Genomic DNA, 23,408 nt, shown 5'->3' on the forward strand with positions numbered 1-23,408 from the left:
GGAAGTAGAGAGTGAATATTGCAACAGTGAAGAGGACAGTTACTGTTATGGTAAGATTTTATGCAGCTGTACTATGTCCTTCCATATCACTGTTGCAGTATTCTTCAATAAAGGGAGAGTACAAAAGCTCAAGATGAAATTTGGGAGGAGGAAGACCCAGAAGAGTCTCCAAGTAACCCATGCAAGATTGATCTGGCAAAGCCAGCTCTTGCTCTGGAAAGACCATCTAATTTATAATGCTTAGTAAAGGTTTTTGACAGAGGTCCAAGTAGCGGCCTCAAGGATGGAATTAGCATTCAATCCTTTGAAAAAAGCACCAGAGGAAGCCACAGCCCTGGGAGAATGAGCATTTACAGAGACAAAAAGTCTCATTCCATGAAAGTGGTAAAAAAAGAAATGGCCTTAGAGATCCATTAATAAATGGTTTGTTTAGAAACAGCCAAACCTATAGATCTGGGGTGAAAAGAAACAAAAAGTCTAAAGAGGGCCATAGTCTTATCCAAGTAGTATCTGAGCTGCTTATGCAAATCCAAGGTGTGAAGAACCTTCTCAGTAGCAGACTGCAGAGAAGGAAAAATTATGACAAATTAATAGACTGATTAAGAGACAATTCATTAACCACATTGGGCATAAAAGGATTAATACGAAGAGACACCCTCTCCCTATGAAAAATAAAATAGGAGGAACAACCATAAGAGCTTGGAGTTCAGACACTCTCTTAACAGAAAAAAGGAAGTTGAAGCTGCAGGCTCAAAAGGAGCTTGAGTAAAATTTTCAGCAAGAAAATTAAGATCCCAGGAAGGTGGAACAGGCTTCCTGTGAGGTCTGATATGAAGGAAGGTTTTAAGAAATTGCTTGACCTCAAACCTAGAGGCCAGAGGAGGAATCAATGGCAAACAAGCAGAAATAGTTGAAAGGTGAGCTTTAAACAGAAGAATAAGACAACCTGGTATGGAGCATTCACACAAGTAAGACAGTACCAGAGGGATCTCCACAGAAAGTGGATCCTGGTTACAAGCAAGGCACCAAATAGAAACTCTCTTCCATTTGGGCATACAGGATTTCCTGGCCTCCTGCAGAACTATAAGCACATCCTCAGAAAAAAAGGTACCTAAAGGAATCAAAACCCTATCACCCCCAATGTCAGTTGAAGAGTGGACAAGTAAAGATGGAGGAGAGACCCCTCGTCTTGCATGAATAGGCCTACCCTGTGAGGTAACTTGTGATGAGTACCCTTGGTTAGCTGCAGAAGAGGAGGGAACCAATGCTGACTGTGCCAAACGAGAGTCATCAATAATACTTTGGAGGAATCTTGCTTTAGTTTGAGCAGGACTCTCAAAATGAGAGGAATGGGAAGGAAGGTGTACAGAAACTTCCTCTTCCAATAAAAAGGTAGGGAGTCCACCTTCCAGGCCATAGGACTTAGGACTCTGGTGCAAGAAAGACGAAGTTGCCTGTTCAAAGGGGAGGCAAAAAAGATTGACCTGAAGAGTAACCCACTGATGGATGGACAATGTCCAGAAACACATCTCTGTAAAGCATCCATTTGTAAGCCTGTGATACAGACCTGCTGAGAGAGTCTGTCACTATGTTCTGCTATGAAGGAATGTATACAGACTGAAGAGTCACTTGATACTGGACAGCTATATCCCAAACTTGAACAGCCAGCCTTCAAAGAAGGTAGGACTGTTGCTTGTTGCTGTACCACATCACAGTGGTATTGTCTGTGAAGATTTTGTGAGGCCCAAGAAGAAAAACAGAATGAAAGGCCTGAAAAAAAATGAAAGGCCTGAAGGGCGAAAAGGAGAGCTCTCATCTCCTTGATATTGATGTGGTTTGACCTCTGATGAGGGTGCCAGAGACCATGGACGCTGAGGTGACCAAAAGATGCTCCCCGCTCCATGTCTGTGGCATCAGAAAAAGTTCCTAAGCACGAGCTGGAGGCTGAAAAGGAAGTCCGGGTTGAGGGGCAACTGAAGAATCCACCACTGAAGCTCAAGCTTCAAGCATGGAAAAAGAGGAACTAGAAAATCTTAGGGGTAACAGTGTTGGAGCCATACTAACTTTAGGAACCACTGAAGTTTTCTCATACAGAGCCAGACAAGAGGAAGCATTGGAATGGTGGAGGCCATGAATCCAAGAGCCCTGAGAAATTCCCTGGCTATAACTGAAGTCTGAAAAAGAAGTGACTGAAAAAAGTCAAATCAGAGAAAGGGCCTTTGGAGGAGGTAAGCAGGCCAGGATAGGGATGGTCTGGAGCCTGCAACTGAGAAACACTTGACCCAGAGAAGGAACCAGGACTGATTTCAAGAAATTTATTGCAAATCCCAGGCTTTGCAACAAACAGTATAGTGACAGTATTGAAGCAAGGTCTCTGGGGAAGAACCCTGAATGAGTAGGTCGCCCAGATAAGGAAAGATATGAATTCCTGTCATCCTGCAAAAAGCAATCACAGGAGCAAGGCATTTGGTGAAGACCCCTGGGGCAGTAGAAGGGCCAAAGGGCAAAGCAAAGAACTGAAAAAAGGAAGAAACAGATAACTGCGAAAACTTCCTGAAAAGGGGATGAATATGGATGTGAAGATAAGCATCCTTGGGATCCAGAGAGACCAGAAAAACCTGAGGAAGAAGAAGAGGAAACAGGGTCTAAAGAGATCCCATCCAGAAGAAAGGGATCTTCAGAAACATGTTGAGCTGAGAGAGGTCCAGAATGGGTCTCCAGAAGCCTTCCCTTCCGGGAACCAGAAACATTCTGGAATAAAATCCCTTTCCCTCCTGGGGAAAGGGAACAGCTTGAATGCAGCCTTGAGACAGAAAGGCCTGAAATAGTTATGTAGTTATGGAAAGAAAGAACACTGTTCCTGAGGAGGTTAAGGGATGCCCACAAAGGGAGGTAGGGGTTTCCACACCATGAAGTATCCCTGACGGATAATAGACAGAACTCAAGAGTCTTAGTGATCCTTAACCAACTGAGAAGGGACAGAGAAAGATGATGAGATAAAGGAACCCAACTGAGTTAAGGGGAAAACCAACAGAGGAAAACTGATTTGTCTTGAAAAGGAGGTTTCTGAGAAGTGAGAGTCTGAGTACATTTAGCAGAAGAAACCTGCCTAAAACCCTTTTTACCTTTGGAAGGAGGGCAAGGCTGTCTGCAAACAAAAGCAGATTTAGAGGGATAACAGAAACTTGGTAACAGGAGAAGCAAAAATATGCTTCAATTCCTATAAGACCTTCCCCTTATCCTACAGAGACTGAAAAAACTCAGCAGATGCAGAACCCAGTACATTATTATTAAGAGCAGCATCCAGCAGTTTGGCCTTAATATCATCTGGCAAAGGTTGAAGACAAAGCCAAGAGTAACGTCTCAAAACAGAACCAAAAGCAGCAGCTCTAGAAGAGGCATCAGCTGCACCATAACTACATTTAATACAGGAGTGGGCTACTTAAGAAGGAAAGCCCAGTAAAGAAAGGGAGAAGGTCTTCCCTTCAGAATCAGGAAGGTCAGAGATAGCCTGGGAAGCCTGAGAAAGAAGGGCTAAAATATACTTGGTCATGTGGGTCTGTTAATTAATAACTCAAAAGGCCAAGGTGGCAGCAATATATACTTTCTTGCTCAGCCACTTCATGGCCCTACTATCCTTCTCTGAAGGAAGTAGCTTAGTAGAAGACAAAAGCTTAGAATGTTTGTCAAAAGAGACTGACACCACAAAGGGTACTGCAGAAGGACACTTGTAGAGAAACTTCAGTCCTCAGGTACGTTGTGAAATCTGTCAGGTTTCTTAGCGGCTGGAGGTTGAGAGGCTGGGGCCACAGAAGCAGTGGAAAATGTATCTAAAAGGGTAGCCAGGACAGGAGGTACAGCAGAGCGCTTAAGGGACTCCATCTGGAGGAGCTCATAATGCCTCCTCTGAATGTCTGAAACCTGACAGCAGTCCCATTTAAAGTACTTCACCATATGAGAAATAGTATCTGCAAAAGAGAGTTCTTCAACAGGAGAGTTTGCTAAGAGTCTTCCTCTTCAGAGCCATAATCCAAGGGAGAAGAGATCCGAGAGTAATATGCCAAAGCCTCTTCCCTAATATCCAAAGTCCTCATCAGAGGAGTCCTGTTCTCTGGACCTCTTGAGTGGGGTAGAGGACCAAGGAGGATCAAGCACAGAAACTCCTGGGGTGGCTTCAATTCCATTAATGCATTACATAACTATAAGGTAAAATCCTGCCATTCACTCTGGGAATCTTTTGGAGCATGGGAAATGTGCTTGCTTTTTGTTTTTTTTCTTTTGAGGGACATCAGCCCAAACACCCTAAGAGGTTCGACCCTTGCTTATATTCAAAAAAATAGTACAAATCTCTTCTGGAACAAGTATCTGTGGAATCTCCTTTGGACCCTCTGAAATGATCAGCCAAGTTTTCCCCTCAACATCTGGAATGGATGTCTGCACAGCCTCCGAGGATGTGCAAGAACTTGGATCCATGCTGGCCTCTGATACAGTCATGACAGAGTAATCCAATGTAACAACTGGACGATCCTCTGAGCCTTCACTAGCCTCAAGAGAGTTGTCAGGAAGAGACAGGGCAGCAGCCGAATCAGACTAGACTCTTTTGGTCTTTTTCTTGGCAGGAGTCTGACCTTCAGGACAGGAGGATTTCACCATCACCCCCCTCATCAACAATTTAAGATGTTGGTTCTCCAGGTCGAGGGACAAGGAGAAGAGATGACTAAGTAGGGTCTTAGGGACAAACGCTTGGCAGTCAGAACAGTGTGTATGGTTGTGAGAAGCATCCAAACAAAACAGACACTGCTTGGGACAACCCTTACAGGGAATCTGCCTCCCATGCTGACATTTTCACTTTCTGGATGACATTTAAGCCCACAACACTGAAAAGGGAAAGAAAGGATAAGAAGAAACCCCAACAGGGCACTTATCCGAAACACAACTCAGCAACCAGTGCAGCAGCAGACTTCAGTCAGACATTCAAAGATTGTACTTGGACTGGCGGCGAAGAAGTTTTGAGGTATGTAAATACATCCATACGTCAGCTTTATGCCCTATGCCTTGAGCAGGGAGCCTATGCATGACGTTAGGCATCTATAAATCCTAAGGCTTTGGTATACTGGCCAGAAGATAAGTTACTCATGGCAGGGAATCCCTTTTGTAAAGAATAATACAACAGTGATATGGAAGGACATCTGATGTTTTGTTAGCTTTGAACATTAAGCTTTAGATGCAACTTATTTTTCCTTGAAGGAAAAAATAAGTTCAGGGGTGCAAGGGGGGGTGGGGGCTTGCCCCAGGTCTGTGTTTCTTCATTGAAGGGTAAAAGCATCAAACGGCATTACATCATAAATGCCATTCATCGAAACATCATGGGGGGGTACCCCCCTAATTATATATACCAAGTCTGAGATCACAGTACAGTGGAGAAAGGGCAAATTTCCTTATCCCTATCGTAACGTGATCTTAGTCAGAATGGCTCAATGAATGGCATGTTCGATGATATATGCCGTTTGATGCTTTGTTTTCAATGGGTGGACATAAACACGGCTTGCTCCACCCCCTGCAAAAATAATTTTAAGAAAAAGAGCAATTTTCGAGATTTGTTCTTCTCCTGTGTTTTTCTTTTTTGGCACTCTGCATTTCAAATGCTGATGTTTCAGTAAGGAGTCATTTCAATAACTGATTTGTCTCTTCAATTCAGCCTTCACCTTCCAGTAAATTTCTATCTGTTCCTTCAGTTCAGCCCTCAGCATCCTATCAGTTTATATCTATTTCACATCAATCTAGGGCCCACTTCCACAACCTTAAATATCCCTTCCACCACACTCCTGTGATGCGCAGTGTCAATGGTCATATGCTATTCTTGACATATTCTTGACATACACCATCCACGGGTTTCCTTTGCATGTACATTCATATGTAAAAACATCCCAAACATTTATGAAGGTGGACCACTCCACATCAGAATCTGTTGGCAACTATCAAATTGCTGAAAATTTAAAACGGTATATTAAAATGTGTACACTAAGACAACATTTAAGCTTTTAATTTTCCAGTTCAGTGCTTACCATCCATACGCCTGCATCTGGATCATTGATCTGAAAATAAAGCAAACAAGATTATTACTTACAAGACGGGCAGTGTTAACAATTTTTGTAGTTAAACATACCTTCAACATTACTTACAAGACTTTAGTACTTAAATGTGCCTTCAACTACATTGCTCTTAAGTTGCTTGCTACATTGGAAATATGCTTTACTCAAAAGTAGCTAGCGTTCTGTACTTTACTACTGAGACATTTATTTGCCATAAATAACTTTCATATTGATTTATGTGCGGTATTAGCTCTGATCATCTCAGGCCTCAGCTATAACTGTAAATGTCCAAGCACAAGCCAAACTACCAAGTTATCAAATATAAGCTAAAAGTAAGCAACAATGTAAGAGGGCTGTACTTCTGAAGGCAAATAAGCATTCTGGAGAAAAAAAATTCCCTAACCATAGAATCAGTTATGGAAGGACACTTATCTTCCTATACAGACTGAACAGCTTTACTTGTTATACTTAATTGTATGATTATCACCTGTCCCTGTTTTCACAATGTCAAGTGTATCTAGAGTGGGAAAAAATACAGTCCTACTGCTCTCAGCAAAAAACTTACTTCAATAGATAGTAACTACAAAACAAATTACCTACATATGAAAGTCCCCTAGAAAAATAATGATGTTAACAGCTCTAGAAAATAAAAAAGGGCTACCTGTTCATTAGACTATGGGTTAACAAATAGGAAAAATCAAAGTTACGTACTTAGTACAACCACAGGCCAGTAAGACCTATCCTCCCTAACCAGACTACTGCTGTAGGTATGAGAACATCTTCATGAATAAAATGTTCGCAGACTGTTTACAAGCCCCTTCCCACCATGCATCCTGTTATCTTAGCTCTGTAGATTGTACAATGCTTAACAGCAAACAAGAGAAAAGGAGGAAAAAAGGAAGGGAAACACCATAACTATCAACCTACAGACATTGAATATGGATACAGAGGCCCTTGGAAAATAAGGACATCCAGCCAAAAATAAGGATACCTGATTAGCCATAACATCTGAATATCAAATAGCACATAACTTTTCCTGTTTCCAGCAGGAATGCAGGATACTTCTCAGAAATGTTTAAAAAACAGAAAGCGATGAAAATGATGGAAAAATATAAGCACATTATCAAAGAGTATAAAATCTGTAGACTTTAATGAACTGTATTACAAAATTCTGTCACACAATGTCATTTATTTTTGTATCAGAAAAAGGGAAATGTAAGGTGTGTGCCCTCTTTCTTTAAATTATTGGTTGCCACTAATATGTTTTTCACGTAGTGTGGTTTTCTTGTATTAGACAGCTTCAAAAATCTCATGTGATGGGGGTTGCAATTCAGAAAACTGTGTGAAGGCATAAATCAAGCCTGAAAATACAAACATACCTCCAGAAATAGGTACCTCATGTGCAGGGGTAAATCAGGTATGTTCCTCCAAAAAAGTGATAGTTCAGGGGTCCAGACTAGATATACCAAACATAGGGGTGGAGAAAGATATATGCTATGGAGACTGGACCTTCTTATAAATTTATCTTTATGGTAAGTACATATCTATCTGGTAAAAAATGACCACCTTCCATGTCCAGGAGGGCAAACTCCCTAGCTAATCTCCTTGAGTGAATATTTTTATGTGAAAATAATCTTGGTGGTTCAAAAGATCTAGCCGACGTACTGTAGTCAAGGGGAAACCATGTTGCAGCTGCACGAATATCAGCTAGAAGAGCACTCCAGAACAAAACAGAAAATACAGCCAGTGCTCTAGTACAATAGGCTTTTGAACCTCTTGCTCATGGCTTATCATATCCTGCACAACAAAACTCTATGCAGCTAGATAACCACCTGGAAAGGAAATACTTAGAAACATTTTATTCTAACTTGTTATTGGAATGCATGTATGTATGCATGTATGTATAAATAAATAAATGGTCATGCTTGCAGCAAGATTTGGTTCTGTCTGCACAGAACCTGAACTGCTTGTGGACATCCATGCAATGAAGGAAATTTCCCTCACCGCTGAGAAGTTAGGAAAAAGGCAAGGTTTATGGCTTAGCTGAAATTTGACAAAGCAGGCACCTTATGCACAAGAGAGGGATTAGTTCTAAGCTGCACCCACTCTTTGTGAAACATTATATATAAAGCTTTAATATGCACCTCAGAAATTTGTATGGCCAATATACAGTAATTGCTACTAATGTTCAGGACAGATATTTTAAGTCTGCAGAGAAAAACTTGAATGCGAAAGTGTTGTATTTCATGTTAGAAAAACTATGCCCAAGGGGCACCAAAGTCTAGAATGGAGGCTGCTATTACATACAAGAAGACTGTACCAACTTTTACAGGAAGCAAGAGAAGAGAGTTCAAACTGGAATGAAAGTCAAAGATGGCAATCAAAGTAGCTATAATGAAAGAAAAGAGAAGGTCCGAATCAAAAATTTAGAAAGGTCGTCCAGAAAGCTTTGCCTATTCTTAACTAAACCAAATTTCCATGATTAATGTTTTGCTGCTATTTTTATATATAAAAAATACCTGTACAATTAAGAAAACAAAAATACTTGGATGAGCATTTTTGCAGGTGAGGAGTGAGATCCCTGCAGGAACAGTATGCAGTAGATTTGCACAAACATCAATTGCACTTTGTTTATGGAAAGACTATGGGCTTTTGATGAGCTAAAGTTAGCAAAGGAAAAGCAGCAAAGACTATTGCTAAATCACAGTTCAACTGAATGCATAGAAATGACCCATAATAGAAGGGATAAGATATAAAATGGAATTTAGACCTTTATGGGATGGCCAAATGGGGGAAAGTCTGTTTAACCATATATACTTGCTGGGCTGAAGTTGCTTGGTAAGAATTATCTCTACCACCCTATCTGAAAAGGATGCATTTATTACTGGTTATTGACTGAATTGGGTGGGCCACACATCAGCTTGAAAGAAGGTCTGAAGAAGACTGAGAGAGACACTAGAACACATGATGATTCATGAAATTTCCTGAAGGCATGCTGCCAATCTGGGTCTCCAGAAACAGCTTGAGTAGGAACATCTGGAAAGGTCAAACGGGATTATGAATACAAATTTGACCTTGAAAAGCCTGGCCTTCTGAATGGACCTTATCCTAGGAACTAGGAGGAAAAGCAAACAGAAGCGTAGAAGGCTACTGTGAGCAAAAGCATCCTTGAGTCAACCCCCTTAATAAAACATAAGGGAAAAAGTATTTCTTAATGTCACACTATGGTTTGCCACTGAAAAGGGGGCAGATTCTATGTTATACTTGAGTTCAGAGACCAACTGTGTAGTATTTGAGTCTCTACAGGCCTTCTCTCCATGGAAATGGAAAAGGTAGTGAGGAGAGAGAATGGCCACTACCACACTCACATCTCCTCCCAACAAAGCAGGACAGATACAGCAAAAACCAAGGGAGGAATGTATCACACACCAGACATGTCAAAGTACATTCTCCTAGGTAAGGGTGTTCTGAAAGGCTGTTAGGATTAAGCAAGTGTCAACATTTTTAACTCACTGATGTGAAGGATCTCTACAGATGACACGCCCTGACATGACTACCCATTGTAGTACCTTTTCCACCCACATAATGGAGCAGACATCCTTAATGACCAATGCCCAAGGAGTCAGCAGCTAGAAAGGATGCCATGCAGTGAAGAGCACTGTGTTCAAACACCAACAAAAATTAAAGCTACATATTTTAGAAATTACGTGGCTGTACAAGTCTAGTTTCTGAGACCACTGCACTCAAATAGACTACTGGTATACCCTCATGTACTCCCTGGAGTGAGGTACTATGACTACTGTTGCAGTCATGAGACCCACTGCCCTGAGAAAAAAAATCCACCGACATGAGCTGATGGCATAATATAAGCTACTGCATTCTGCAAGGGCTTTGCCCAACTCTGAATGGTATCAAAGATGCTTCAGATAAAAAAATAAATGTCAGAGCTGTTCCAATGTGGCAATCTGCAGGATGCACCATTATCTCCTGTGACAAAACAGTACAAGCAGAAACCCCCTGTGTTGAACCACAGCTTTCATGGATGGGGCAACAAAGAGCCATTCATCTAGTTAAGTGGTGAATAGCTTGCCTCCCTGCACTCTCTGGTGAACTGCTACTATGGAAATGCAACTTGGTAGGCAACCAGACAGCAGCAGTGAGACCAAACTGCAGAGACTGGATTTGGTACAACTGCCTCCAGCCAAGAAGCACAAGGTTCTCAGACTCCTTAGAGACTTATGTGGTGGGAGGCACCTTGGAGATCGAAGCAGCACATCTACTCATCTCCTGATGAATGGAGGAAAGACTGAACCCTGACTAAGGAAAAGTTTTCTTTTTGAGCACACGAATTTAGGACCACCAAGACGAATACTGGATGGAAGTCTTACTTTCTTTGGCAGCATAAAGAATCTGAAGTCGTATCCTAACCCATTTTGGTAGGGTGGGACAGTCTGTGTGGCTCTTTTGTGTAACAGGTTTAACATCTCCTTCCTTATCACATGTTTGTGACAGAGAAGAACATTTAGTAAAGGTGAGGCGGAGTTAAAGACAGACAGAAAAGGAACTGTGTATCCTTTGGACATTTTACAGCTATTTTTTTTTTGTGTGTGTGTGTTTGTAAGGGGAATCTGGAGGTACACTGTACCCTTGACCTGCATGTAAGTGTCAAGGTAAGAATCAGGACTGCTGCTGCCCACTCAGAGGTGAAGCCTCCCTGGCAAGAACTGGGGTACAAATGCATTTGGAATATGACCCTGCTGGAAGTTAGTCTGATTATTTTGCTTATTTGCAGCAACTTCCTGTTGCAGTTTATACTGAGTACCACACCCAGACCTTATCCGATGTTGGTTCCTCAGCATTTGAGAAAAAAATAATTTATGGGTGGAATCAGACACTCATATCAGTCAATTTTTTTTTTTGTGTCTCTTTCGACTTTTCCCGGCCAGGGATCGCCACAGCAGAACTCCGGTCCGCTAATGATTGGCAGTTGATTTTTACGTACCGGCTTGCCTGGCCTGACGCACAACCTTCAACGAAGGTACGCCCATTCACGCATGTCTCCACGCAGAAGACGCTCTAGCTGAGAATCGAACCAGAAAGCGTCTTACTGTGAGGCGACAACGCTACAGCAGCACCACCACCGCGGGTTACACTCATATCAGTCAATGTTTTGTTGTTTCTCCATACTTTCAAGGTGCTTGTGGAGTCCCTTGCTAAACATGTTATAAGCAGAAATGTGGGCTCCAAAATGCTGGTGCCACTGGTGAAATCTGAAAGGTGACAGCAGACTGCAATGCTGAATTTTGTGGCTTCCGCAGCTTCCTTTGTTGTACATTACAAGGATTAGGATTAGTAAAAACAAAATGAAAACTCCATTAAAGCTAGAACTTCCACTGAGTGACCTCCCAAACCTCTTGTATCAGAGGAATATATGCAAATGACCCTTATGAACATCAGGTGTTTCAGCTAATTGGCGATTCTGAGTGCCCATGACTTGAATCGCCAATTAGCTGAAACACCTGATGTTCATAAGGGTCATGTGCATATATCCCATGTGCCTCTGATACAAGAGGTTTGGGAGGTGGAAGTTCTAGCTTTGCTGGAGTTTTCATTTTGTTTTTACTGATTGGTTTTTCATTGACCTCCTCACTTATTGTTTTAGTTTGTTGTTAAAAATTAGGATTAGGAACCTGATCATACTTCAAGTAATAGAGGCCTAAAATCTCTGCTGTTCCTTTAAAGGCTCACACATCAATTCCTCCAAAATCCATTGTATTTAACTGTCCAAATCACACTGAAAATACACTATGTACAAGGCACAGTTAAGTAACTACATACATAAAGTGGTAACCACAGAGATGTGCTTTCCAATCTCTCAAGAGTATGGACAAATGGCTCAGAGTTATAACAGCTTTTTTAATGCTACCACAGATATCAGTGTCGGGCTTTGGGATTTCTACTCAGATGGCATACTCCCAGGGGAGGAGGGAGGAATCAGAATACTAAACTGGCATTCTTGGCTATGGGAGCCATCACATTTGAGGTGCTGAAACTGACAAAGGTGGCATCTGTAGTCTTCTCACTGACAGCTTGAAAAGAAAAAAAAAAAAAGCACTTGTACTGACAAATCATCAGCAGAGGAGATGCAGGTGTCAAGCCAAAAGGCTCCTAATACTTTGGTACTGCATGAGTGAGAAAAGAGTTCTTGACCATCTGCCCAAAGTCTCTAAAATAGCCTCTGCTAACATGTCGGTCTCTAACAGGAACAGAACACACAGAGCAGGCCTTTGTGTACCATGCCTGCAGAAAGAGGGTTAAACAGAGGACAGACAGTATTTCATCAGCCAGTCTACAGTTGCAATAGCTGTAATTTTAATCATATCAGCCGTCCTTTACCATCAACTTCACAACAATTTTAAATGTTGAAGAATGTACCACAGTCATTGGTGATAGAGGTGTTATCCAGGTAGAAACAGATGTGGAACCTTTCTGCTCCCTTATTTGCATATGACACCTTTCCACCTACTAACTTGTATACTTTGTAGTTTGCTGGGAAAGAAACTGAGAAAAAATAACTGAAACCTCACCGAAAGCTCATTGGTGAGGAAATGAAGACAATTCCAGCAAGAGAATCTAGACTTTTCCCTGCATCTTCATGGTGGACTGATTTCATTCTTTGCAAACATTATACCAGAAAGCATTATGGAGCCTCAGCTAACAAAAGAGACAATGAGTGCACGTATCATATGCATTCTTACTAACGAAATACTGAGGCATTATATGTACATACAAGGGTCTAAGACTCAATTTCCACAAGAATGTAGGGATAGGAAAGTTGTCAAAAATTACCACCTCTCACAACAAAATATAAAACAAAGGAAAGAAGTGACTAATAGAAGATTTTGCTTAATTTGATAATCACTAGAATAGGATGTCCCATATGGTCTAGCGGTTAGGATTCCTGGTTTTCACCAAGGCGGCTGGGTTCGACTCCCAGTGTGGGAATGGGTCACATTTTTGGCGGTTTAACTATAAAGGAGGACAGCCACTGTCATCCCTCTACACAAACTTGGAGCGTCCACTGACCCAGGCAATTATAGGCCCATCAGCCTAACTAGCCTGATCTGTAAGGTCAGGGAATGCATTATTATGGACCTTATAAACAAGGACATTGACAGCCTCCAAATGCTTGATCCCACATAGTTTGATTTTGTCAAAGGGAGATCATGCCTGTTAAACTTGGTTGAATTCTTCGAAAAAGTCACCAAAGCCATGGACCTGGGGATTATAGTGCACACCACCTACCTTGACCTGGCCAAAGTCTTTGACACTATTCCCCACTCGGGCATAATAGATGAACTCTCCCAGCTAGGCATCAACTCGTATGTTACCAGAAGGGTAGCTAACTGGCGCACTGATAGAACCTACTCAGTCAAAGTAGGGGAAGCCACCTCTAGTAGTAGACCCGTAACAAGCTGTGTACCCCAATGATCGGTCTTGGGGCCTCTGCTGTTTGGGATATACTTTTCTGAGGTGTGATCCAAAACCAGTGGTCTGTGGCTGACCAAGTCTGCAGATGACTGCTAGCTGGGTGCTGTCTTAAATCCCCCTAGTGATGTGAACATCCTCCAAGAGGGCCTTACCCAAACTAATGACTGGTGCCAGAAGCATGGCCTCAAACTGAATGTCAAGAAATGCATCATTATCCCCTTTGGGGAAAATAGCATCCCCACTAATTATCACATTAATAACAATGTACTAAGCACGCAATCAATCGTGAGGGACTTGGGCACCCAGGCTGATAGCAACTTCACTTCTGACCACCACAATGACTCCATTGTATGGAAGTCTTTCTACATGGCCCACCTTTATAAATAAGGGCATTTCATCCAGGAACAAGGATGTCATAACATCCCTGTACTCTTCCCTTATCAGACCCATTATAGAGTACAATGCCCCCTTCGGCATGTACCTTGCCAAGCACATGCAGCAGTTGGAAAGACCACAGAGGTTCCTGACCAGGAAAATCCAGGGTCTCAAACACCTGTCCTATACATATAGGCTAAAAAGCCCTGTCCCTCTACTCAATCTCATACAGCATTCTCAGAGGTGACCTGTGTCTGGCATACAAGGCCATTTCAGACCCAGCCTTGATGGAGTTGCTGCATATCTGTAAGACAAACTCCATTTGAGCAACCAGCACGCAAGGCCTCAACCTGGTCTGTGACATTAATAGAACATGTTGGTGGGATAGATGTGTCCCAAAGACTCACCCATCTGTGGAATAGACTCCCTTCTCCATGTCAAACAGAGTACCTCTCTAGCCCTCTTAAAGAGGAACCTGGATGACTGCATGGGAAACAGAAAATACACAGCTGGGATCCCATCTGTGCCCCTGCTGGATAGGGGAAACAGGTGCTGACTTTGAGGGAACATGGGCAAAATTCTTGGCTAGGCTTATAAGGGTCTGCGGGCCAATAGCCTAGTATCATCCTATGAACCTATGAATTTGTACCCAATAATGAAAAATGCAACCTGGAACCACTGGAGTAATTTTAAAAGACTGCAATAATCTAGTTATGGGAGGGTGGCACAGTAGGAGCAGGAAACGTGGATATGGTTTTGCAGAAAAGAAGTGTATTTAGTTAATGCAGCAAAACGTAGGCAATCACACATATACAGAACAGGAGAATACCCTGGAGTCTATAGCATAGCAGCAGCATTTTATATTACTACCTCTGAAAACAATTCCTTCTTCAAGCTTTTTAAAAACTGTGGGGCTAGTAAGAATCTTAATATTATTTTAGCAATTACTTAATTTGACTTATTCTTGGAAATTAAAATAATTATTCAGTAAGGAAATTCATGTAAATATTTCTATTCACTTAACCAGTTAAAATATTTGAATGCTCTCCAGAGGTTGACACCATTAAAGATCATAAAGCCATCTAATTAACACAACAAAAACATTGCGTTGATCATCTGAGTGCATGCCCAATCCCAAATAAATATTTTTATTTTGTAATACAGGTATTAAACACAAGGACAAAACTTGCAATGCACACTAAAAACACATGTACCAAGTGGCTTGTTCTAAGTATGCTGCACAGTCAAAGGTGACCAGAACAGTAAATCTATAAAAAAATTCCCCAACACTTATAACTTGTACATGGGCGCCATCTGGTGAGTCAGAAAACTTTGGGCTAACTATTATTTCAAGCACAGATTACTGAAGAAAAAAAAAAACATTTAATTTGCTCTGACCACAAAGTAGATATTTTTTTTTACATTTAAGGATAATACAGTTTAACCAGCATGAAATCAATACTCCCACCACCCGGGCTGAATTTACTCATCCAAATGCTAGACTAAACCGAATGTAGAGCCTGTTCAAAGAGAACTGTCAATATTTTTCAGCCAGCTGTACTGAAGAAATTACAGCATCCAGACTGAAAATATAACTACCAATCAGCTAGTTAAATTCCAGAATTGTAGTTCTAAGTCTTCTCAGTTATCTACTGTTCTTGAATGGATTTTTTTAAATATTAAATCTACTTTACATCTCACTTTACTTTGGGGGGGAGGGGGGTGGCAGCTCTACTACATACATCTGAGCTTTTTACCAGGACACCATACAGTGTGGTCCTTCTCCTCTGGTTCCCGCTATTCAGTTAGAAGATACCTCACACTGTGTGGGTCCTCCCTCTTCAGAGAACAAAACCCCCAGGCTGTTCAGGTTTAGGTCACACCTCACACAATGGGTGGGGCAGGACACAGATGGACCTAGCATGCTGCAGGTCCTGGCTGCAGTTTTATTATTTACTCATCTTTCCCTAGGCTCAGCATGCAGTGACTCCACACTTAGATGTACGTATTCAGATAAATATACAACAGTAAGTCTGCTGGCCACTTGTGTAACTTGATGACATCCCTTCCTCACCACCACTGGGTAGTAATACAACAAGAAATCCTCCATCACTTCAATATGAAATAGACAGTACCCCTGCCCATATGCCAAAAGGCCACCCTCTATGTTGGAGTTCTATGTCTTTTCACATTCAAGTGTATCAATGAAAAAAATGTTGCTGGACAGTCCAAAATCATTTGTAGAAAATGCATTATAAAAGAATCTCAAGCAACAAATTTTCAGTTCATCTGAAATATCCATCAATTCAAGTAAAAGTGAAATGTTTTCTATTATACATACTAAAATTGAGGCCCATGTGGGGGGGGGGGTGAAGTGAAAAGTGAATACAAGACCCCAGTGGTATTAGAAGCCTTCCATTTCGAAGTCAACAACATCCTATGATCAACAGACTGTACCATTAGAGTTTATTTTAAAATCTTCCAAAAATCTGTGCAAAAATAAAGCCTAGGAAGTCTGGTGCAGGGTCTATGGTAACCTTCACCAAGCTGAAGGTGCCTTTTCCATGTCACATTGCCAAAATGGGTCTATATTACATTCTCGAAAGTCGACAGTGTCGAATCTGACATTGTTGACACAAGAATAGCGAAACTGCAGAACAAAGAACATGTAAACAGAAATCTCCGTAAGGGGAGATTTCTGTTTACTTCAATGTAGTGCAGTCTCGGAGCTGGTATATTTAAGTAGCGGGGGGTGTAGGGGGCGCTGGGGGGCTTGCCAGAAGACCACATTGGGAAAAAAAAAGTTAAAGTAAATTTTTCCATTTCATAGTGAGAAGTAATAGCTCATCAACAGCTACTACTTAGTGATACCATGTACTGTTCAGATTTAGTAAATTATGTCAATGCCTGTAATTATCATAGGGCCATGAAAATTCAGGCATGTAGTCATCACAGGGCTGATGACAAACTTCCTGCCTAGCTTTCTGTTTGCATCCCATGGGCAATTTCCTGCTTCGGCAATTTTTTTCTGTATAATATGCACACTGTTATCCATTTCAAATGAAGAAGGATGTAAGGCCAAAGTGCAATCTTCACTATAAAACAGCTGCACCTTCCAGGCAGATTAACATATACAAAGCACAGAAATGACTCAATTAGCCAAAACAGCTACTATGGAAATGTTAAAGCAACGGTCAGGGACACAGGGTTATTTAGTTATTTTCATGGAATCACAGGAGAATCTAATCACAGGGAAGTGTCTACAATAATTTAACATCAGGAAGACAAGTGCACTCAACTTCTGTTGTATATAGGCATTTACAATAAGCTCTGACAGACAGGACAGACCATAATCAAAGTGTATGAGAAATGTTTTGTACCTTACTTATTAAGACTGAGGCCCATGGAGGTGGGTTGGGGATGGACAGTGAAGTTAAAAAGCCAATGGCAATGAATGCCCTCTATTCCAAATCTAGCAATGTCCTGTGTTCTATGGCTATACCACAGGATCTAATGATGGCTATTTACAGAGGTCATAAAATAATGTTTTGCATTTCTTCAACACCCCCCCCCATCTCCACGACTGCTTTTTGCCCCCAATTTATCTCCCAAGGCCACTTCTCTAGCCTGACCAGACAGACAGACAGCCACCTGCAGAGTAAGACCTGCCACTACTGGTACAAAGCTATAGGTCTGATGGGAATATACCATCTGTGCTGGGTCACTGCTGGCTCAAGAAACATTCAAAATATATGCCATGCATTTTACAAATGTAAACTGCAAAATGCATTACAATCAGCATGTAAATCCTTGTAGCACACAGACAAAATTGTACAGCAAATGTGCAATATATTCATATACAGTTCACTCTAACTACTTAACTCTTAATTTGCACTTAATTTTGTCCACTTAAAAAAAAACAATGGGTAAGACAGCGATTCAGGTCATAGCCTGCTACAGGTCCCCAACCATGTCCCAAGACTCGCACTCCACGTTCCAAAGCACCCTGGAGAATATTAGGGTCCAACCTAACACTCTCATACTGGGCAACTTCAACTACCCCTCCATTAACTGGGAAAATTACTCATGTACCAATACACTTGCCCAACGTTTCCTGGAATTTATTAATTCCACTGCCCTGGACCAGCTCGTTCTTAACCCCACTAGAGGTAGTAACATCCTTGACCTGGTCATTACTAACATGGACGACCATTGCTCTACACCAATAGTCAACTCTTCCCTGGTTAGATCTGACCACAAACTAATCACCTTGGAAATCCACATCCCTCCCACCACCCCCACCCCTTGCAAAGGTAACCACCATGAAGAATTTCTCCACACCTAACTTTGGGCTTCTAAAAACAGAGTTGGCTAACTACACAGCACCCATGCAAATGGAGAATAGCTGCATGACTGGAGAATCATACACCAGTGCAGTGTACGAACACGTACACAAATGCATGGATCTTGCCATACCCAATAGAACCAAGACGCTCACCTCCAAATAAAAGAAAGCCAATCTGGTGGTCCCCTGCCATAAACAAACTCTACAACAGAAGGAGGAAACTGATGCAGAACAAGGTGAAGTCACAAGACTAGGAAAAACTCCCTTAACAGCCTCAACAAAAAGTTGACATCCCTCATCAAATCCTCTAAAGCTAGCTATGAAAACAGAATAGCAGCAGATAATAAAGACAACCACAAGGCTTTCTATAGTTATGTAAAGAACCTCCACAGCACTACCCAGATTTGCTCTAAGCTACTGCACAATGGTACCTCCTATACCAAGCCAAATGATATTGCCAATATACTGGCCAACAGATTCAGTGCCAAATTTAACCCTCCCCACCAAAGGACCAATCACAATAATCAGTAGATTGCCAGGCACCCAGTATTACTGCTGCACAGGTTAAAACAGCACTGCCCAAGGCAAAGAACACCGTTTCTATGGGACCTGGCAATATCCCTGGCTGTGTTCTACATGAACAAAGTGAACTGGCACCTCACCTGTGTGCCCTGTTCAATCACAACCTCAGCTCAGGCTTTGTCCCTACCGAATGGCGCATTGCTACAGTCATCCCTCTCCACAAAGGAGGAGTGACTACAGATCCTGGGAACTATCACCCCATTAGCCTGATGAGTCTGATATGCAAAGCTATAGAATGCATCATCATGGACCTAATAAACAAGGATATAGGGAATCTCCAAACTCTGGATCCAGGAAGAAAGAAGTCATTGTCTCTCTCTACTCTTCCCTCATTAGGCCAATCATACAGTACAATGCCCCATTTGGCATGTACCTCACTAGACACCTGCAACAACTGGAAAGGCCGCAAAAGTACCTCAAAAAGAGGATCCTAGGCCTTAAACACTTGTCCTCTATGGACAGACTCAGAAACTCCAACTATTCTCCATCTCATATTGCCTGCTTAGAGGTGATCTCTGTTCGACTTACCAAGCCTTGTCTGACCCAACTCTGTTAAAAATGCTACATCTAAAGAAATCCCAATCCCTCCACACCACACGCTCCAGAGACCTCAATCTCATTACCATAATCAACAAAATGTATTGGAGGGACAGGTGCATAACAGAAACTGCCCATGCTATGGAACAGACTTCCCATACATGTCAAGCAGAGCACCTCACTGGCCCCCTTCAAAATATATCTTGATGAGTGGATGGGAAATAGAAAATTTACACCGGGGATAACTTCAGCGGTGGGTTACTAAGATCGGGTGGCATGATGCCAGGGTAATCCTATAGCTAGGCTTGTAAAGGGCCCAGGGTCATTAGCCTAGTACACACCTATGAAGCTAAAATATCCACTCCTATACAATAGTTCTTGAAAGTGCATATAAACATCTGTAATTTAGTTTCAGCTAAAACATGGTAAGAGTGCATTTCTTTTTCCTGATTCACAGCTCGATGGAAGATGGTGATGCACACAGAGCTAACTCTGAACACACAAGTCACCATGCCATGGCCAAGTATACCCCTGCTGAGGCATTCACTACTCAAAAATGGAGAAAAGAATAAGATGCAGAAGTAATAGCCGAAGGCCAAGATGCAATACTTGCTATGGCTTCCTCTTTTGCTAGGAAAGGAAGAAATATGCAGAACTTTAAGTAAATAAGGTGTAAACACATACATACAAAGTATGCATAACAATCAAAATGACACTTTCTGAAAAACACTACCCATCTCCATATAACCTTGTTTTTCTTTTGAAGCAACCTCTATTATACCATTCATCTCTACCAGATTCAGTAAGAACATTTCTGTTTTTCAAATATCTTTGTTTGTTTGTGTCTTTCGGCTTTTCCCGGTTAGGGGTCACCACAGCAGAACTCCGGTCTGCTAATGATTGGCAGTTGATTTTTACGTACCGGCTTGCCAGGCCTGACGCACAACCTTCAACAAAGTTACGCCCATCCACGCATGTCTCCAAGCAGAAGACGCTTTGGCTGAGAATCGAACCGGACAGCGCCATACTGTGAGGCGACAACGCTACCGCAGCATATGTAATATAATTCTGATAAATTCCCAGGGTCTCTCTGTCCTTTCACTATGACCTGTACACTAAGGCAGTGTATGATTATCTACATTCTTAAGTGCACAACTGTTTATATTGATGTAAAAAAATAAAAAAAAAAAGTTATTTTGGTACTTGTATATCTGTACTGGTTCAACGGTGAGATTTTAATCCCACTGGGGTACTGAAAATGGGATATGGTTCAGTACGATTACACTGTTTGAAATTTCAATTAAAAAGAAAATGTACATAATTTTTCCTCAACACACACATAGCTGTTTCAAAAATACTTGGAAAGCAACTTAGTGAAATCATGGATAAATTTCAATTACCCTGTGTTTCAAACAGTATACCCTTTACCCCCTCCCCTTACCACTCTACTTTAACAGCATGCATTGCACATTTGTTATTTGACATTATTACATATCCAGTGTTAAGCTAGACAACTGACATCACCTTCCTAGCCTTCCTTCAAGGCTTTTTACTTTACACTACATGCAGATTTTCACTCACCTGCACTCATAGTTCTCAATAATGCCCAATTTTGCCTCATTTTTCCCTGTCCTCCATAAAACTTTTGATAATCTGGTAAATCACTGAGAATTACAGTCAGTCAATAATAGCAGATATTAGTTTTGCACTTACTGTATAGAAAATGCATGTTACTGAAATAATTGCTGTTCTAAGACCTTTTTACATAAAATAATAGTAATACTTAATTTCCCTTGATTTTGAGCTTATGTCCCCCAATATGTTTGCTTTATTATTGGGGAACAAAGCTGTGTGGTATTGCCTGCGCTGTTTCAATGTTTTAAAACAATTTTCTCATTTTTATGGGTACATTGCGACATCTAGTGAGTTAAGTGTCACAATGCATTTGTATTGTTATTTCAAATTTGAGCCTTTTTTGGTACACTTTTTATTAAACAATGACCTAAATAAAATTAGTGTATCCCTCATGACATTATCATAGAGATACTGATAGCTCCATCCACAGACTTTAATGGAAGTGTCTCTGCACAACCATGGAGGTGTGCCCATTAAAGTTTATGGACGAACGTCACACTTTTCCAACTATAAAACCACAAAGTTAAAAATGCACTTTCTAACTTCAGCGGCATAAATGCAAAGAAAGCACCATTTTCATTTGTTTTCCTTCTCTCAGAAAAGTAGCAGGTGAAAGCATTCATGTATGGTGCAAAAATGGTATTCAGCATTTCATATACAAAGTGCTATAGTGTAAGGGTATGAAAATATTTATGGCCAATACACTAACTATCCCTGCTACTTTTGTCCACTGCTCTGATTAATTTCTGTAACCATGATCAGGGTGGAGCGGCCTTGTGATTGCTTCATTTAAACATGTTACATATTTACTGGGACTGGGACTCTTAAGGAAAACATTTTTCATTAAACATTAATTTCAAACAACAAAAAACTTGCAAGATATTCCAGTGAATCCTACTGTACTTTCTAGTGACTCCGTTTATATTGTTATAATGAGCTTTTCAAAAAAGACAGCATTCACAGGCATTACATCCTAGGAATCAAAGAGTTTGGCTCTACAAATATGTTTAAGTAGCAGCCGCATGTACCATCTGTATTCTTGCTATCAAGCTGTGGAAAAAAAATAGAAGCCCATACAGAACTAAAGAACTGCGGATCTCAAACGCTCGCAGAAAAGCTTGGTCTCTTACTGTGTCATCTTACTGACCTCTAAATGGTGCAGACTTTGGAATATATATATGTGCAATACCCTGTCAGCCTAACTATAACCTTCCTGTACTAACTTTCAGCATCCTGCCCTTTCTTCGATTTTCTGAGCTTTGCTACAACACAGAACCTAATAAGGTGTTCTACCGCAGTCAGATGACAGCTTTAAAATCAATATTTGGTAGTAAGGAAAATATTAATATTTTTCATGATTTGTTCTTCAACTCAGCCAGTAATAAATATTAGCACTGCTTGATGTCTTATATTCTGTTCATCACAGGCACCTCACTGAATTACCTACAGCCAAGCACTTGTTACACACACACACATTTTTGTGTTGGTCTGTTATTAAAAGGTTATGCACATCTATGCAGTTTTACACCAATCAGCTCTAAGCAGCAACTTTTAAACAGCTGCTGTTACTGTACGGCTATATGAAATCTGTTTAATAACTCCCACTTAGGTACATAGGATGATACTAGGCTATTGCCCAGAGGCCCTTATAAGCCTAGCCAAGAATTTCACCCATGTTCCCCCAAAGTCAGCATATGTTTCCCCTATCCAGCAGGGACACAGGTGGGATCCCAGGGGTATATTTTCTGTTTCCAATCCAGTCGTCTATGTTCCTCTTAAAGAGGGCTAGCGAGGTACTCTGCTTGACATGGAGAGGAAGTCTATTCCACAGATGGGGGAGTCACTGGGACACAAATGTATACCACTAACAAATTCTATTAATGTAATAGACCAGGTTGAGACCTTGCATGTTGGTTGTGTGAGTGGAGTTTGTCTTACGGATATGCAGCAACTCCATTAAGACTGAGTCTGAGACGGTCTTGTATGCCAGACACAGGTCAACTCTGAGCAGTTTGTACAAGCCTGAGTAGAGGGACAGGGCTTATAGCCAACCTGTATAAGATAGGTGTTTGAGACCCTGGATTTTCCTGGTAAGGAATCTCTATGGTCTCTCCAAACTGCTGCATTGTGCTTGGCAAGATACACGCCGGAGGTGGCGTTGTACTCAGTAATGGGGCTGATGCAGGCGGAGTACAAGGATGTTGTGACATCCTTGTTCTTGGATGAAATACCCTTACTTATGAGGGGGACCATGTAGAAAGCCTTCCATACAAAAGAGGCAACATGGTGGTCAAAAGTCAGGTTGCTATCAACCTGGGTGCCCAAGTCCCTCACAACTGATTGCGTGCTTA

General features: G+C 41.3%; 1 protein-coding gene across 1 annotated transcript in view; it reads right to left on the minus strand.

The window, feature by feature from the left end:
• TMEM220 (transmembrane protein 220) overlaps nt 1–23,408 on the minus strand; it is a 377,894-nt gene that overhangs the window by 220,281 nt on the left and 134,205 nt on the right. Inside the window, exon 2 of the mRNA XM_044080747.1 lies at nt 6,066–6,095. Coding sequence (XP_043936682.1) covers nt 6,066–6,095 — 30 coding nt within the window. The remainder of the gene's footprint in view (nt 1–6,065; nt 6,096–23,408) is intronic.

Source organism: Protopterus annectens, chromosome 8.part0, assembly GCF_019279795.1.
Source record: "Protopterus annectens isolate FY-2018-M chromosome 8.part0, PAN1.0, whole genome shotgun sequence".
NCBI classification, from domain to species: Eukaryota; Metazoa; Chordata; order Ceratodontiformes; family Protopteridae; genus Protopterus; species Protopterus annectens.